The sequence below is a fragment of the Nelumbo lutea genome, chromosome 6 (genome assembly GCF_056320005.1).
Source record: "Nelumbo lutea isolate HS-2025 chromosome 6, American lotus-T2T, whole genome shotgun sequence".
Classification (NCBI taxonomy): domain Eukaryota; kingdom Viridiplantae; phylum Streptophyta; class Magnoliopsida; order Proteales; family Nelumbonaceae; genus Nelumbo; species Nelumbo lutea.
In genome coordinates this window covers 24,435,615-24,452,646 of record NC_142689.1, presented here as the reverse complement: position 1 = coordinate 24,452,646, position 17,032 = coordinate 24,435,615, and the positions used below count along the sequence as shown (strand labels likewise).

The window sequence follows — 17,032 nt, the reverse complement described above, 5'->3', positions numbered from 1 at the left end:
ATAAACATAGGAATATAAAAAGAGTGTACAAAATTTTGGAAACATATTATTTACTATCATCATCATCATAAAAAATTTCCACATGCAAAGAATGTGTACACTTACTAGTTACAACAAAAGAAAAGAGTATGCCTTTCATCAATTACACAAGGTAGAGAATTGGATTAAGGAAAGGGGATATAAATATCCTTCACCCATATGGCAATTCTTAACAACGTAATGATTAGAATAGACAAAATTGAATTGTAGAGAAGATGGGCCATAGGCTGTTTATTCTTCCTTACTGTTTATGTTTTTTTTTCCTGTAATGGGCCTTATTCTAGGCCCATCCTTTCTATATTATGTTCTTTGTAATTCCTTGCCCAATTAAGGGCCTTCTTGTAATTATTCAAATTTATCTTAATAAAATAGTGTTAAGGTGCTGAGAGAGTGTAGTGCTCGAAACTCTCATTCTCAGAACCCTCATTGCCGAACTCTCAATGTCTGTTTTCTTCTGTTTCTTCATGGTATCAGAGCAGGCCTGAACTTCAGTATTCTAGGGCTGGAAGCTTCAGTTTGTGTTGCCTGATTCTCGGAGGTCATTGGAAGGTGCCCAAGACTCAAATCTCTTGGAGAAGTGGTTCGGTGGCCAGGAAGAATCAGAGAAAAAAAGGGGAAACAGTTCAGTTTCTGATTTGAAGCTTAAATATTGTAAGTTCTGCTCAGATTTCTGGGTTATTTTTCTGTGTTTGGACTGTTGAAGTGTCCGAGATTTCTGGGCTGTTTTCACTCCTTTTGGACTGTCAAAACTGCCGAAGCATCCCTGTATTCAGTGCTGTAACTTGTTGCTTCTATGTAGCTGTTTTTGGGGGCCTGTACGGACTGTTCTTGAGGATTTTTTTCTCCTTTGACAGTGGGGTCTTCTCTATTGCCCACACTGTGTTTGTAAAAATGCCTCTTCAGCAATACAGATTGGTATTTACTCTTCTTGGCTACTTTTTGGTGATTATTTTGAAGTCCCTGATTTGAAAAGGAACTTTGATTGAGGGCACAGTGCATAGAAGTGTTCTAATTACCTCTTGAAGGCCGAACCAAGCTGTTTGGGTGTCTCGTGTAGACAACAAGGTTCGGCTTCAGTCTTGGTTCTTACAACTTCCGGGAGTAGTTTGTCCTTGTGTATTGTTGTTTTGAGAATTGATTGAACTCAGTCATTGCTCATCCTCATTCAGTACACTTGTAGAAGTCATCTGAAATCATATTTGAAATGTTTACATGATGAACTCCTCAGAGTTTGAAAACAAGAATGGTGCTGAATATGGACAGGTTCAAGGAACTCCAGGTGATTCTTTATTGACTGTGACCACAGTTAAACTAGATGGAACTAATTATCTAGCATGGTCACAATCAGTAAAGATTTATATATGTAGTAGAGGAAAGTGGAGGTTTATTTCCGGGAGCAAGAAGGCTCCCCCAGAAGATGATCCATCCTATGAGAAGTGGATTCAAGAAAATTACACTGCCATTGGGTGGCTTGTGAACTCAATGCAGCCACAAATTAGTCAACACTACCTATGGATGAATTCAGCAAAGGAAATTTGGGACATTGTTGCAGAAACCTATTCCCAAAAACTAAATGTGGCTAGAGCCTATAAATTGAGAAGTGATGTGAAGAATTTAAAGCAAGGGGAGAAACCTTTAGATGTATACTTCTCAACCGTGAAGTCTCTGTAGCAAGAAATTGACCTAATAGAAGCTGTAACTTGGGACACCACCAATGATGCAGAGACCTACAGAAAACCGGTTGAAAGGAACAGGGTGTTTGAGTTCTTAACCGGACTAAACCCAGAATATGATATCACAAAACAGAATATTCTTTCCAAGGAGAGTGTCTCATTGTCACAAGCTTATGCATTGGTGAGCAGTGAAGAGAGCAGAAGGGCTGTCCAGGTTCAAGGGGCTGATATTAGTGATCACTTTGCGAATATGGGGGTTAAACCCAAAGGGGTTAACCGGACTAATCTTGTTCCCATTCGGTTTCAGAAAAAACATGATAGTAAAAGGACAGGAAGTGCAAATGTAGCTGCTGGGTCAGATAGTGATAAGTACTATACTGAAGAGATGTCTGCTTGTGCACAGTTGGCAGCTATGAAAGCAGAATATGAAAAGTTTGGGAAGATGATCAGTCATCTAGAGGATGTGACTTCTTCTTCCAACCCTTCAAGAAACTCAGCTTCTTCTGCATTTGCTCATTCAGGTATAAGGGCTTCTGCGAATCATGCAACCATTTCAAGTAATCTTAAAATCCCTTGGATTATTGACTCAGATGCTTCTGATCATATGACCAACCTTTCTACTTTGTTTCGTTTCATATGACTTGCTCCCTAGACATGATAAAATCACTTTAGCTGATGGTTCACTTGCCCCTATTTCTGGTAAGGGAACCATCAAGGCTATAGATTCCTTGTTCCTACCTTCTACCATTCATGTACCTAAGCTAAATACGAATTTGTCTGTAAGTAGTTTAACCAAATCACTAAACTGTTGTGTAACCTTCTTTCCTTCATACTGTGTTTTTCATGATCTGGAGTCTCAGAAGGTGATTGGGAGTGGCCATGAGGCGAACGGAATATACCTGCTTGATACTCCAGGACAATGCACTGATCATCCTGGGAATGTTGCTTTCGGGTCTGTTTCTTCAGAGTCTACTAGTCGGATTATGTTGTGTCATCGTCGTTTGGGTCATTTGTCTTTTTCTACCTTGTGTCATCTATTCCCTGAACTGTTTAAGGGAATTAGTTTGTCCAGTCTTCACTGTGAGTCTTGTGAGTTATCAAAGCATTGTAGAAACAATTATCCTTTAAGCAATAAAAGATCTTCTTTTCCTTTTAATATTGTGCACTCTGATGTGTGGGGGCCTTACCACTTACCCTCCATGGGTGGCTACAAATATTTTATCTTGTTTATTGATGACTTTTCTCGGTTCACTTGGATATTCCTGATGAAATCCCGTGATGAAGTTCCAAGACTTGTGAGACAATTCCATGAATTTGTTCTAACACAATTTGATACCAGGATTAAGATTTCCATATCTGATAATGCAAAAGAATATTTTGAGAAGAACTTATCTTGCTATCTCTCTGACATGGGGTTATTCATCAAAGCTCCTATGTTAGGACTCCAGAACATAACGGAGTTGCTGAAAGGAAAAATAGGCATATTGTTGAAGTTGCAAGAAGTATCTTATTTACCTCACATGTTCCTACAAGGTTTTGGGGTGATGTTGTTCTCACTGCCACCTACCTTATTAACCGTATGCCATCCAGGGTTTTAGGGTTTGTCTCCCTTCAATCTCCTTCATCCGGACAAGGACATTTTTCCTATTCCTCTTCGTGTCTTTGGCTGCACCAGTTATGTTCATGTTCCAAGTGTCCAAACACATAAATTTGAACCCAAAGCCCAAAAGTGTATCTTCCTTGGTTATTCCCCCACACAGAAGGGTTACTGTTGTTTTGATCCTAAGATTGGCACTCGGTATGTCTCAATGGATGTCACCTTTGATGAGCTTTCCCCCTTTTATGGTTTCTCTCCAAAAGGACATTGTCCACAGGGGGAGGATTTGTCACAGGTGTTTGCTCTTCCTCTTCCTGTCCCCGTTGAATCTTTTGATGAGTCTGCTTCTCCTTCAAATGAGTCAAGGGTTGATCAGTCGTTCCATTCTCCCTGTCCCAATGTCCTTCCACCTCTACCTCCTCATCCTATCCTCAATCCCAATGTGTATCAAAGGCAAGATCCAGAAATGAGCAGGTTGTTTCTCCTACAACACATGAGCCTCATACACTTCCAGTCACAAATGAGACAACAAGTACAGTTTCAGCACCCTTGGAGTCATCCTTCCCTGGCCTTGATATTCCCATTGCTGTTAGGAAAGGAAAACGGAAGTGCACTGTACACTGCATTTCCAAGCACCTTTCTTACAGGTTGCTTTCACCTTCATACTTTGCATATCTCTCTTCTGTTGCTTCTAACCCTATTCCCAGGTCTGTGTCAGAAGCTCTTAAGAGTCCAGAATGGAGGGATGCTATGAGATCTGAGATTGATGCCCGACACAAGAATGACACATGGGAAGTAGTTGATTTTCCTGAAGGGAAGGACCCAGTTGGTTGCAAGTGGGTCTTTACTATCAAATATCGAGCTAATAGCACAATTGAAAGGTACAAGGCCAGGCTGGTTGCAAAAGGCTATACACAGACATATGGGATTGATTATCTGGAGACCTTTGCACATGTTGCCAAGATGACATCTATAAGGGTTCTTCTATCTTTAGTTGCTCACTTTGATTGGCCCCTTTATCAATTGGATGTGAAGAATGCATTTTTGAATGGTGAACTCCATGAGGAGGTTTATATGTCTCTTCCTCCAAGGATGTATGGAACTGATATGAAAGGAAAGGTATGCAGGCTGAAGAAATCCCTTTATGGACTAAAACAGTCCCCTAGAGCATGGTTTGAGAGATTTAGAACAGCACTTGTTAACTTTGGTTATGTGCAGACACAATCTGATCATACTCTTTTTGTGATGAGGAGTGGACCTTTGGCAGTATACCTCATTGTGTATGTAGATGATATTGTTGTGATTGGTAATGATGTTTTAGGAATTCATGATCTCAAATCCTTCCTTCATACAGAGTTTGAGATTAAAGATTTGGGGGAATTGAGATACTTTCTTGGCATAGAAGTTGCTCGATCCAAGGATGGGATTCTTATCTCCCAAAGGAAGTATGTTCTTGACTTGCTCTCTAAAACTGGAAAGATGGGTGCTAGACCAATTGCTACTCCTATTGATATGAGTCATACACTCTCTGCCTCAGATGGGACATTGTTAGAAGACAAAGGAATCTTCTAGAGACTTCTTGAGAACTTTTGTACCTATGCATGACTCGGCCAGATATTGCATATGCAATCAGTTGCATTAGCCAATTCATGCATGCTCCTTGAGACACTCATATGGCAGCAGCAGAGCGAATTCTATGTTATTTGAAGGGCTCCCTAGGAAAGGGAATTCTGTTTGCCAAGCATGGTCATATGAAACTTGAAGCCTACACCGATGCTAACTGGGCCGGAAACATTGATGACAGAAGATCTACTTCTGGGTATTGCAACTTGGTGGCTGGTAATGTTGTTTCTTGGAGAAGCAAGAAACAATCTGTTGTTGCTCGGTCTTCTGCTGAAGCAGAATACAGGGCCATGGCACATGGAGTTTCTTAACTATTATGGCTAAAATCATTGATGGAGGAACTTGGGCTTGAACATGACAAGCCAATGATGTTGTACTGTGACAATCAGGCTGCCATCAACATTGCTCACAACCCAGTGCAACATGATAGAACTAAGCATATTGAAGTTGATTGACACTTCATTAGAGAAAGGGTCTCTTCGGGTGAAGTATGTCTTCCCTTCATCACATCTGAAGGACAGTTGGCAGATTTTCTCACCAAAGGCATTCCCAAGGTAAAACTTCAGCATGATACTAGCAAGTTTGGCATGATTGACATCTATGCTCAGCTTGAGGGGGAGTATAGAGAAGATGGGCCGAATGGCCCATAAGCTGTTTATTCTTCCTTACTGTTTATGTTTTTTTTTCTGTAATGGGCCTTATTTTGGGCCCCATCCTTTCTATATTATGTTCTTTGTAATTCCTTGCCCAACTAAGGGCCTTCTTGTAATTATTCAAATTTATCTTAATAAAATAGTGTTAGGGTGCTGAGAGAGTGTAATGTTCGAAACTCTCACTCTCAGAACCCTCATTGCCGAACTGTCAATGCCTGTTTTCTTCAGTTTCTTCATGAATTAACCAACCCAGGAATTGAACAGCACAAGGACCCAATAGAAAACTTAAAACAACTTGCAGAATCAGACTGAGGCTGGCCTAGTTTGCTTTGGCTACACCACCTGTCACCAAAAAAAATTTATATCACCTTAAGAAATATAATCATAACTGTTGAGTTTTTTACCAATAAGAGATGGATGTTGAAGTAAAGATGGCCATGTCTTGGCTACTTCATAAATACATGACAAACGAAAACATTTACTTATTAACAAAATATGAGATTGAAGTAACAATATTTGAGCCTCAAACTAAATTTGCGTAAAGGTTTATTATATCCCAACATCACAAGACAAAATGCTTCCATTTGACTGCCTTGCTTAAAACTTGTCATACCATTTTGTGTTCCATAATTTCCTCACAAGAACATATTGATGGGAGTAGAAAAGCTTGATAGTTGTTTTGATATAAACTTTATGAAAGAAGAAAGAAGAGAGAACAGAAAAGTTTCAGCTAGAAAGGAAAAGAAGAAGAAATAAAAGAGAATGAGAGGAAGCCAAAAAGAATAAGTTCTGGCCGCCCCCTTCCTTTTAATTATATACTTCATAAAAAGAATGTACAAGTACAAGTATGCCCTTAGTAGGTCAGCTACTTGTAAGTAGCTAAAAAGAAACAACTTAACATAAACTAATGGGCCTAAGGCCCAATAACTTCCTAACTGAATTATGTAAATAAAAAATAAACAAAGTTGGCCCAATAACTCAACAATGGGCTAGCTCAACCTTTTTTCCTTTTGTACTACAACTATGGGTTTACAATTTGTGGAATATTTTGAATTTGCATCTATAGAACTCAAACTTATTTTTCTATATGTATATGTTCTCTTCATGTTATTGGATGATTTAGTTGTTCTTTTCCCTATCTTAGGTTTTGCCTACAATCCCTACATAGTTATAGAAAAAGGTGTGACTAATGCCATTGTTATCTTCTTAGAGATTTTTTTAAAGAGGCAATCAATTTGTTCATCAGGATTGAACCTCTGGAAGTATATGCTAAATGTTGATGGAATCTTTGAGGCCATACCTTTGCTTTACTTTTCAGGTAAGATATTAAAAAAAGAAAAATAGGAACATTAACAATGCTTCTAATTGCCTGCAATTTACCAGAAGGGTGATTTTTAGCTCGATGTTGTCATAATGAAGCTCAGAGGATTTTGACTTTTCTTGGAGGATTCACTTTTCGTGGTCTGGAGGAAGCATTGCCAGCATCTACTACAACAAATCTTGTACTAGTATTCAAGTAGAATGATCATTATCATCTTCCACTATTTGGAGAAAGGTTAACTATGATATATATCAAAATTCACCGGAGGGGGTATTGATTGGTCAAAGCCTTTGTGGTATCATGTCTTTCCAGCAGCATACATTTTCCCTTTGGAGGGCCCTACGAAAACCAGAGAGAAGAAAAATACTGTCCCCATATTAGGAATAGGAATTAAAAAACTGCAATTTCCTTTGCTTTCTACCAGGAAATACAAATGATGTTCCATCTGTATTTGTTCCTTTCTTTTTATGGAATGGTACCTTTTCATTGTCATACACACCTATTCTCAATACTAGTGTTTTAACAAAGACTAATGTACAGCACCACATAGGGAGCTATTTTCAAATTTTCCAATTTATATCAATCTTAAGTACATGGTTTTGTTAATATTCAATGAATATACTTTAACTTTCTCAAAAAGAAATATGCTTTTTTATGAATTTTTCTATATATCATCCAAAGTATTTTTTACATTCTCCAGATTACTCCTTTTCAACCCCCCAAAACTGGTATACATGGCTTCTTTGAGTCTATCAAAAGCATGTGGAAGAAAATGTGGGATGGCATGGGAGACTTTTTTACTGGAAGAACATGCAGGTATGTGTATCGTAATGGAGTCAATAGATGTAACTTTTAACATATATACTCCATTACAAATTAAATAGTAATTAAAATTTTGCTTATCCATTTGTACTTTCCTCTTGGTGTGCTTTTACTGTTTATGAATCACCTGATTGTGCTCTGTCAATTTCCATGTGTATGGACAGTCTTATGGCTTTAATGCGTGCTCTGAATCCTAAGGTAAGAGTGATTGATGTGCAAAAGAAAGGTTATGTACAATTTAGAGAAGTTTTTGGGAAACTAGGATTTTTTGTGGACCGCATATGGCTTCAATAGGGCTTGGAAGTCCAGCCACCCATGAAGGGATATTTAATTGGTGGTGGTAGGTGGTTGTAGTGCTCAGTCTAAGTCTTCTAGAAATATGTTATTTTCGTAGTAAAATTCTGGTTTACATTTTTCGTAAGTTCCGGTTTCTAATTTTCTTTTATATGTAGACCTCTTTACTCTTCTTAACACCATTAGTTTCTTCTTAACACCATTAGTTTGGTAGTAAAACAAATCCATATTATAGAAGTTGCAGTTTCTAAAGTTTTCTCTAAGTTCAACAGTAATGTCCTAGTTACAATTCAAGAGGGAAAGCTTTTTTTTTTTATGAATAATTTGAGCTTTATTAAAATACTTTATGTAAAATCTTTACAATCATCCCTTAGAGAGGCACGAGCTGCTACCTCTCATACAAAAGAAAAACACGTTACAACTGTGCCCTGAATAAAATAGACCTGTTCACCCCTTGTTTAGCCAAAGCATCCATCACCCCATTTGCTGATCTTCTCTCCCATTGTATCCTTAAATTCATATTCCTGGTTAGCCATGTAATTTTTTTCATTTCACTCCTGTAGCACCAAATTATAGACTCAGGATTCCTTAGCCATTCCACCACCACTTTCGAGCCCCTTCTGTTACCACATTTGTCAAGTTTAGCTCACAATCTGCACACCATGAATTGCAGCAGCAGTTCGGCTTTGAAAGAGTTCCCCATACCCGTAGGGCCAAAAAAAGTGCTATAAGTTTACCTTCTTCATCTCTCACCACCCCTCCAATTCTTGAAGGGCTTGGATTACCTCAGCTACTCCCATCAAAATTCGATTTAAGAAAACCTTCACTTGGTGGTATCCAGACCACCTCCACTCTGTCCTTTCTCTTGGAGCTTTTAGCAACTACTTCCCAATTCCTCCAAATATCATCAAAGGTAAACTGGAAGAGCAACTCCGAAGTCTTGATTCAGTGGGTCACCCTAACCATCATACAAATCCTAATTTCTTCCTTGCTTCTCTCCTTCTCTGAGAAGATTCTTGCATTTCTCTCTTGCCAAATGGTCCAAATCAAAGTTGCTCCGGCACATCTCCACATTATCCTCCCTCTCTTCTTTGGCCTAGTAAAACAGGAGGGATCAAATAACATAGTAACCTCCGTAGGTATTGTCCACCTGCACCCAAACAAAGAAGAAAACCAAAGCCAAAAATCTGCAACAAAGGGGTTGGAAATCAGTAAGCAACAACAACTCTCATTACTGGATTTGCATAAGACACACTAGTTTGGGGAGAGACAGGAGATAGGTCTTCTCTTTTGAAGCAAGTCCATAATATTTACCTTCCCATGAACTACTTCCCAGCAGAAGGCCCTTACCTTGGTTGGAGTGGGTCTACACCAAAGCTCTTTGAAGGGAAAGGAAGAAACTGAGGAATCACAAGTGGTCTTGAACAAAGAAGCACAAGAAAACAAACCCTCAGTGTTAGGGGCCCAGATCCGTTTATCAGGTTTACCAGGTTCTAAGAAAAACATTTTGAAGGAGTTATAGAAGGTCTAGACAAGCCAAAATTTTGCTATCCCTAAGGCATCTACAGAATCCAAAGTCCCAACTGAGTCCCACAGGATTTAAAGGGGAAAAAACAAAGCTTAACACAAACTCATTTTTGTACAAAGAAACGAAGTATAATGAGGGGAGTAGTTCCATTAACGGACAAGAACCAGCCCAAGTATCCTCCCAAAATTTAACAGAAATCCCAAAGCAGACATCATATCCAATGAAGCGGAGAAAGTGAGGTAGAATGTTATGAATAGCTTTCCAAGGTGAGGCCATGTTTGCTGGCTATTACTTCATGCCATAGTCTGTCCCTTTCCACTGGCCACCTCCAAAGCCATTTCCCTAGCAAGGCCTTATTCTTTTTATCCATGCTACCGATACCCAATCCTCCTTGTTGAAGATTCCTACACACAACCTCCCATCTAACCAAGTATGAACTGTAGAGTACACTGATGTGGGCCCCACTGCAGTGGTCCCCACTGTGTTCGTAGGACAGCAGTGTAGTTATTTGTTTCAGTTATAGTAGTGTCAGTTTGAGTCAGTTTGTTAATTCAGTTGTTATTTGTTTCAGCTTTCATTTACTTTATTTATTATGTAAGTACCAAGGGCAGATGTGTCCTTTCCATTATGTACTAAACATAACCTATAAATATTAAGAGAGTGGTGGCGGCAGATCTGTGAGAATCTGTCCCTCCTTTCAACAACTTTTGTTCTCTTGTTTCTCTTCTATTCTCTCTCCTTTCTCTCTCTCTTTTTCTTCTGTTTTGCAAACCTAAAACCTATTAGGATTCAAGACTGATTACAGTCTTGATCTTCTACTTGGTATCAGAGCCTATCTAGGGCTTCTCATGTGTGTCTAGTCCAACCGACCACATGAGGACTAACTAGGGCTGGAAGCTTTGAAGAAGTTTTTCGGTGGCTGAATCTTGGAGATTACCAAGAGAGGTTCGCAGCAGTTGAAGACTTGTCGCGGCTTGCAGAGAGTTGGTAATCAAGAAGAGGCAGCGAAGGTTAGGGTTCAGGTAACCCTAGAAGACAGTAAACCGAAGTACATAAGTAAGTTTTTTTTTACACTAAGTTTCAGAGACTGCAATCAGTCGAGATAGGTTGGACCTATCTAGAAAGAGGGGCAGAACTGTGTTCAAGTTTGTTCTAGGGTTTGGCTTGCCGAACTGTGTTTAAGTTTGTTTCTAGGGTTTGACTGTTGGGCCGAACCCCCCTCTTCAAAGGTGATTAGTTTTTAGGGTTTCATATTGCCCTACGACAAGTCCCACTTGTGCGGACTGCTTGGAGAGTGCAGCTGAGCACTTACTTCAGACCTACAGTTGAAACCCTAATTTTGCTCTCGCAGTAGTGGGCCCCATAGTAGTGATTTCAGAAAATAACATCTCAGATTGATAGGCTGCCTGGTACTGTGCATGCCGATTGGTTTCAGATCAGATTTGAGTTGATTTCTTGCATATACTGTGATAGGCAATTGATTTCAGATCAGATTTGGGTTGGTTTCAGATCGGATCAGATCAGATCAGATTTGTGTTGGTTTCGGATCAGATTTCAGACTTGCTTGTTTGACTCTGTTTTCTGGTATAGTTGCTCTAACAGTTTGTAGCCACTGAATCTTGACCAAAGATGGAGTTTAAGGGTCAAGGAGAAAGTAGTTTTGGAAACCACAGTTATGGTAGTATATCTGAAATCGGGTTTCAGATTACAACTATGAGATTTGATGGGTCAAATTATTTGGAGTGGGCGCAATCAGCCATGATGGCTATTGGAGGAAGGGGAAAACTGGGTTACCTCTTGGGAGATGTGAAAGAACCTTCCAAGGAGGACCCAACATACACCAAGTGGGTTCAAGAGAACTATTTGGTTATGGCATGGTTGTGTAATTCTATGCAGCCACATATCAGCTAGAATTACTTGTGGGCAAAGACAGCCAAAGAGATATGGGATGTTGTGAAAGAAACCTATTCCCAACCCCTTAATGTTGCCAGAGCCTATGAACTGAAGTGTGAGGTGAACAGCCTTAAACAAGGAGAGAAGCCAGTTCCTGTCTACTTCTCTACCTTGAAATCCTTGTGGCATGAGATTGACCACTAGAGACCCTTGAGTGGGAGAGTCCCAAAGATGCACAGACTCACAGAAAGCAAGTTGAGACGAATAGGGTATTTGAGTTTCTGGCTGGTTTGAATTCAGAATATGACATTGTGCAACAATAGATATTGACAAGAGATAGTGTGACCCTCTCTCAAGCATACTCCCTGGTGCATAGTGAAGAGACCAGGAGGAAAGTCATGATGCAGCCTCAGCCCTCTTTCCCAACCTTGACAGCTATTAAACCCAAGCCAGGGGGTGACTCAAAAAGGGACCGGAAGAAGGAAGATAAACGGGATCTGGTATGTGAACATTGCAAGAAACCCAAGCACACAAAAGATACTTGTTGGAAGCTACATCCTCACTTGGTCCCAACAAAACTAAGAAATAAAAAGGGTAATGCTCATATGGCAATGAACACTGATTCAACATCCTCATCAGGCACATCCCTAGAGACTTCAGTTGCTGTACGGGCTGCCCTCATACAGTTGGAAAAGGAAGTTGGGAGTTCAGCTCAGCCATCTCAGTCACCATCAGCTCCTGCCATATCTGCATTTGCACATTCAGGTACTCGAGCCTCAGCTTACCATGCTTCAGCTCCAGGTAATACTGATCACTGTTGGGTAATAGATTCAGGTGCATCTGACCATATGACTAGCTTGCCATCTTTGTTCACTTCTTATCACTTGTCCTCTGGCCGAGATAGAGTATCCATTTTTGATGGCTCTCTTGTTCCCATTTCGGGAAAGGGGGACATCAAGCTATCGGATACTATCTCTTTATCTTCTGTCTTGCATGTTCCTAAGCTTGATACTAACCTGCTTTCAGTTAGTAGTATTACCAAACACATGAACTGTTCAGTAACCTTTTTCCTTGACCGATGTGTTTTTCAGGATTTGGAGACGAGGAAGGTGATTGGGATTGGCCGTAAGACGAACGGGATCTATCTGCTTGAAGAGAGTTCTCGTCGGGAGGAGTCAGTGGATAAGAAGTCTTTTGTTTCCCAATCTGTGAGTTTGGTTATGCTTTGGCATAACCGATTAGGTCATTTGTCTATTAAGTCTTTGAAGAGTCTGTTTCCTGCTTTATTTGAGTCTGTTGAGTTATCAAAGTTGAGGTGTGAGAGTTGTGAGTTTGCCAAACATTGTAGAACCTCTTATTCTTTAAGTAATAAAAGGAGTAATTCCTCTTTTGATATTGTGCATACTGATGTTTGGGGGCCATATCATATCTCTTCTATGGGTGGGTACAGATATTTTCTATTGTTTGTTGATGACCATACCCGGTTTTCTTGGGTCTATCTTATGCGTTCTCGGGATGAGGTTCCTGCTCTGACCCAAAACTTCCATCAGATGGTTCTCACTCAGTTTGGGACCAAAATCAAAGTCCTTAGATCTGATAATGCAAAGGAATACTTTGCTCAGCCATTGACCTCCTACCTTCTTAGCCATGGAGTTATTCACCAGAGCACTTACACCACAGCAAAACGGCATTGCCGAAAGGAAGAATAGGCATATCTTGGAGGTGGCTAGAAGCATTATGTTTACCTCCAATGTACCTATTCGCTTCTAGGGTGATGCTATCCTCACGGCAGTTTATCTCATTAATCGAGTTCCTTCCCGGGTCCTTGATCTGAGAACCCCCTTTTCCCGTCTATACCCAGACGAGGAGTTGTTCATTGTTCCCCTTAAAACCTTTGGTTGTACCTGTTTCGTTCATCTTCTCGGGCCTCATCATTCCAAATTTGAACCTAAGGCCTCCAAATGCATTTTCCTTGGTTATGCACAAACTCAAAAGGGTTATTGCTGCTATGATCCGGTTTGTCTCCATGGATGTCACATTCTTTGAGGAGACACCCTATTATCCTAGGGTTTCTCCTCAGGGGGAGAGCAATGAGAGTGGGGCTGTTTTGAGTTTCTTTCCTCAAGGGGAGAGTAGTGAGAGTGGGGTTGTTTTGAGTTTCTTTCCTCAGGGGGAGAGCAGTGAGAGTGGAAGTGGGGCTGGTAGAAGTGGGGTTGTTCCTTTGCCTATTCCACTGGGTAATGAAGGTTGTAGTGGTGAGGTGGTCAGAGGGAGCCGGAGTTGAGAGTCTATCACAGGCGATGCAGGCAGGTTGATCCTAGCCTTCGGCAGTCCCGGCCAGCTCCAGTTCCTTCTGCGGCTCCAGATCCAGAGCCTACTGAGATACCTCTCACTATTGCCACTTCCCCTCCTGTGGATGACCTTGATCTCCCTATTGCCATTCGCAAAGGGAAACGACATTGCACCACTTCTACAGCTCACAGCATCTCACAGTTCTTATCCTATGATCATTTATCACCATCTTACCAGTCCTATCTCACTTCCATTGCCGATGTCCCCATTCCAAGAACAGTGCAAGAAGCCTTATCAGTTCCAAAATGGAAAGATGCAATGCAAGTCAAAATGGATGCCCTGTTGAAGAATAATACTTGGGCACTGGTTGACCCACCAAAAGGAAAGAAACCGATGGGATGCAGATGGGTGTTCACTGTGAAGCATAATGCTGATGGCTCTATTGAAAGGTACAAAGCCCGGCTGGTTGCAAAGGGGCTCACTCAGACTTATGGTATAGACTACTTGGAGACCTTTGCCCTAGTATGACCACCATTCGAGTTTTATTATTCCTTGCAGCAAATCATTCTTGGCCCTTGTTTCAAATGGATGTTAAAAATGCCTTTCTGAATGGAGACTTACAAGAAGAGGTTTACATGCAGTTGCCCTGGATTCTATGATACAGAGACAGGTAAGAAGGTTTGCCGACTGAACAAGGCATTGTATGGTTTGAAGCAGTCACCTAGAACCTGGTTTGATAGGTTCAAATTAGCCCTTGGAAGGTTTGGTTATGTATAGGCCCAGTCAGATCATACACTATTCATCAAGAGGGTGGAGTCCTCTCTGACACTACTGGTAGTATATGTTGATGATATTGTGGTGACAGGAAATGACAGTCATGAGATTGAGTCCCTCAAATAGCTCCGCCATCAAGAGTTTGAGGTGAAAGATCTTGGTGCACTACGGTACTTTTTGGGCATTGAGGTTGTTAGATCCAAGCAGGGGATTTTTATCTCTCAGAGAAAATATGTTCTAGATCTGTTGGCGGAAACTGGAAAGTTGGGTGTTAAGCCGGCTGATACACCCATCGAACAAAATCACAAGATTAGTGCAGAGGGTGGGGAGCCTCTTGAAGACAAAGTTATGTTTCAACGGTTGGTTGGAAAGCTTCTATATCTCTACCTCACTCGGCCGGATATCAGCTATGCAGTTAGTGTTGTTAGCCAGTACATGCACTCCCCTAGAACTTCTCATCTTCTTGCGGCAGAGAGAATATTAGCATACTTGAAGAGCTGCCCGGGTAGAGGTATATTGCTCAAGAACAATAATCACATGAGGGTGGAAGCCTATACAGATGCCGATTGGGCTGGAAGTGTTGATGACAGAAGGTCTACCTCTGGATATTGTGCCCTGGTGGGAGGTAACCTTGTCTCTTGGAGGAGTAAGAAGCAGAGTGTTGTTTCCCACTCCAGTGCTGAAGCGGAATACAGGTCAATGGCTAATGGAGTGGCTGAAATCTTATGGCTGAGACCACTACTTGAAGAGTTGGGTATTGACTATGAAAAGCCCTTAATGCTGTATTGTGATAATCAGGCAGCTATTAATATAGCCCACAACCCAGTGCAGCATGACAGAACTAAACATATCGAAGTTGATCGACATTTTGTGCGAGAAAGGGTCACATCACAAGAAGTGTGTCTTCCGTACATCACATCTAATATGCAGCTCGCGGATATCCTCACCGAGGCTGTACCAAGGAAGAAGTTAGAGACAGACCTATCCAAGTTGGGCATGATAGATATCTACTCCCAACTTGAGGGGGAGTGTAGAGAACACTGATGTGGGCCCCACTGCAGTGGTCCCCACTGTGTTCGTAGGACAGCAGTGTAGTTATTTGTTTCAGTTATTATTTGTTTCAGCTTTTATTTACTTTATTTATTATGTAAGTACCAAGGGTAGATGTGTCCTTTCCATTATGTACTAAACATAACCTATAAATATTAAGGCAGTGGCGGCGGCAGATCTGTCAGAATCTGTCCCTCCTTTCAACAACTTGTGTTCTCTTGTTTCTCTTCTATTCTCTCTCCTTTCTCTCTCTCTTTTTCTTCTGTTTTGCAAACCTAAAACCTATTAGGATTCAAGACTGATTAGGGTCTTGATCTTCTACTTGAACAAAGTAACCAAGACCTATTGCAAACCCGGTGCTATATTTGGATGTTCAACATGAAACCTAAAAAGAAATTCCAGAAACTGTAACCCAAATGTTCAATGAAAGGATTCATTACATGTCAAAAATATGTTGAAATAGCGATTCCTTTTCTGGGAAACCACGATTTCTTACAGAATTCTTCACAACAAAATTTCTTCCTGTGGATGATGACAATACTAAACCTATGTTGAAATTCTTGTACAATTATTCATCCTTGCCCACTTCAAGAAACTCAATTACATTTTTTTTTTTCTTTTTTGAAACTGAGGAAGAATGATGCAAGTATAAGATAATGGACTATTTGCAACTTAGATAAAAGTTGCCTTGTCAGAATAAATATAGACTCAGACAAGATTGGATCTTATGCAACAGTCCTAGGTGTTCAGTTGTCACTTGGCCAATGAAATGTCTTGGGATTCCTTTAGGGGGAAACCCTAAGTTGGCCAATTTTTGCACTGCAGGTGGAGAAATCATCTAAGAAGCTAGCCATGTAGAAAAGAAACTACATGTCTAGCCTTCCGGTCTACTGTCTCACTGTTTTTAGGATTCCAGAGTTAGTGGTTAAGAGGATATGAATAAAAACATGAGCAATTCCTTATGGAAACTGGGAGAAAACAAAAAAATATCATTTTGTAAAGTGGGGAATATGTATAGGGAAGAGAAAAGGGAGTTAGGTTTGAGAAATTTAATAGGAAAACCTCCTTGCTAGGGCAGTGGTTGTGGATATTACGATATTAACCCTTAACTCTAATAGGTTGCGCACTGTGTTCGTATTTCAGCATAGCATATATTTTCTGTTAGTTATGTCAGTGTTAGTTGGTAGTTATTTCAGTTTTGTTGTTACAGCTTGTTATTTCAGCTTTATTATTAGTTTATTTGCCATGTAAGCAATAAGGGCAATTCAGCCCTTTTACAATTAGTCAACATATATAAATATTAAGAGTGGGTCGGCAGATTATTGACATTGACCCTCTCTTTCTTTTCTAAAACCCTTCGTGTGTTTCTGCTTTTCTCCCTCTCTTCTTCTTTTCTTCTTCTGAAATCTTTTCTTTTACTTTCGAATTCAAGACTGATTGTAGTCTTGATGGACTACTTGGTATTAGAGCAAG

General features: G+C 40.4%; 1 protein-coding gene across 2 annotated transcripts in view; it reads left to right on the top strand.

Annotated features, from left to right (window-relative positions):
- HAP2 (hapless 2) overlaps window positions 1–17,032 on the top strand; it is a 126,199-nt gene that overhangs the window by 99,244 nt on the left and 9,923 nt on the right. The window contains exon 16 of one of the 2 annotated variants that reach the window (XM_088949774.1): window positions 7,607–7,722. In XM_088949774.1, coding sequence (XP_088805900.1) covers window positions 7,607–7,722 — 116 coding nt within the window. Of the gene's footprint in view, window positions 1–6,968; window positions 7,101–7,606; window positions 7,723–17,032 lie in introns of those variants that run through there. The other variant, XM_088949775.1, reaches the window with a different exon arrangement.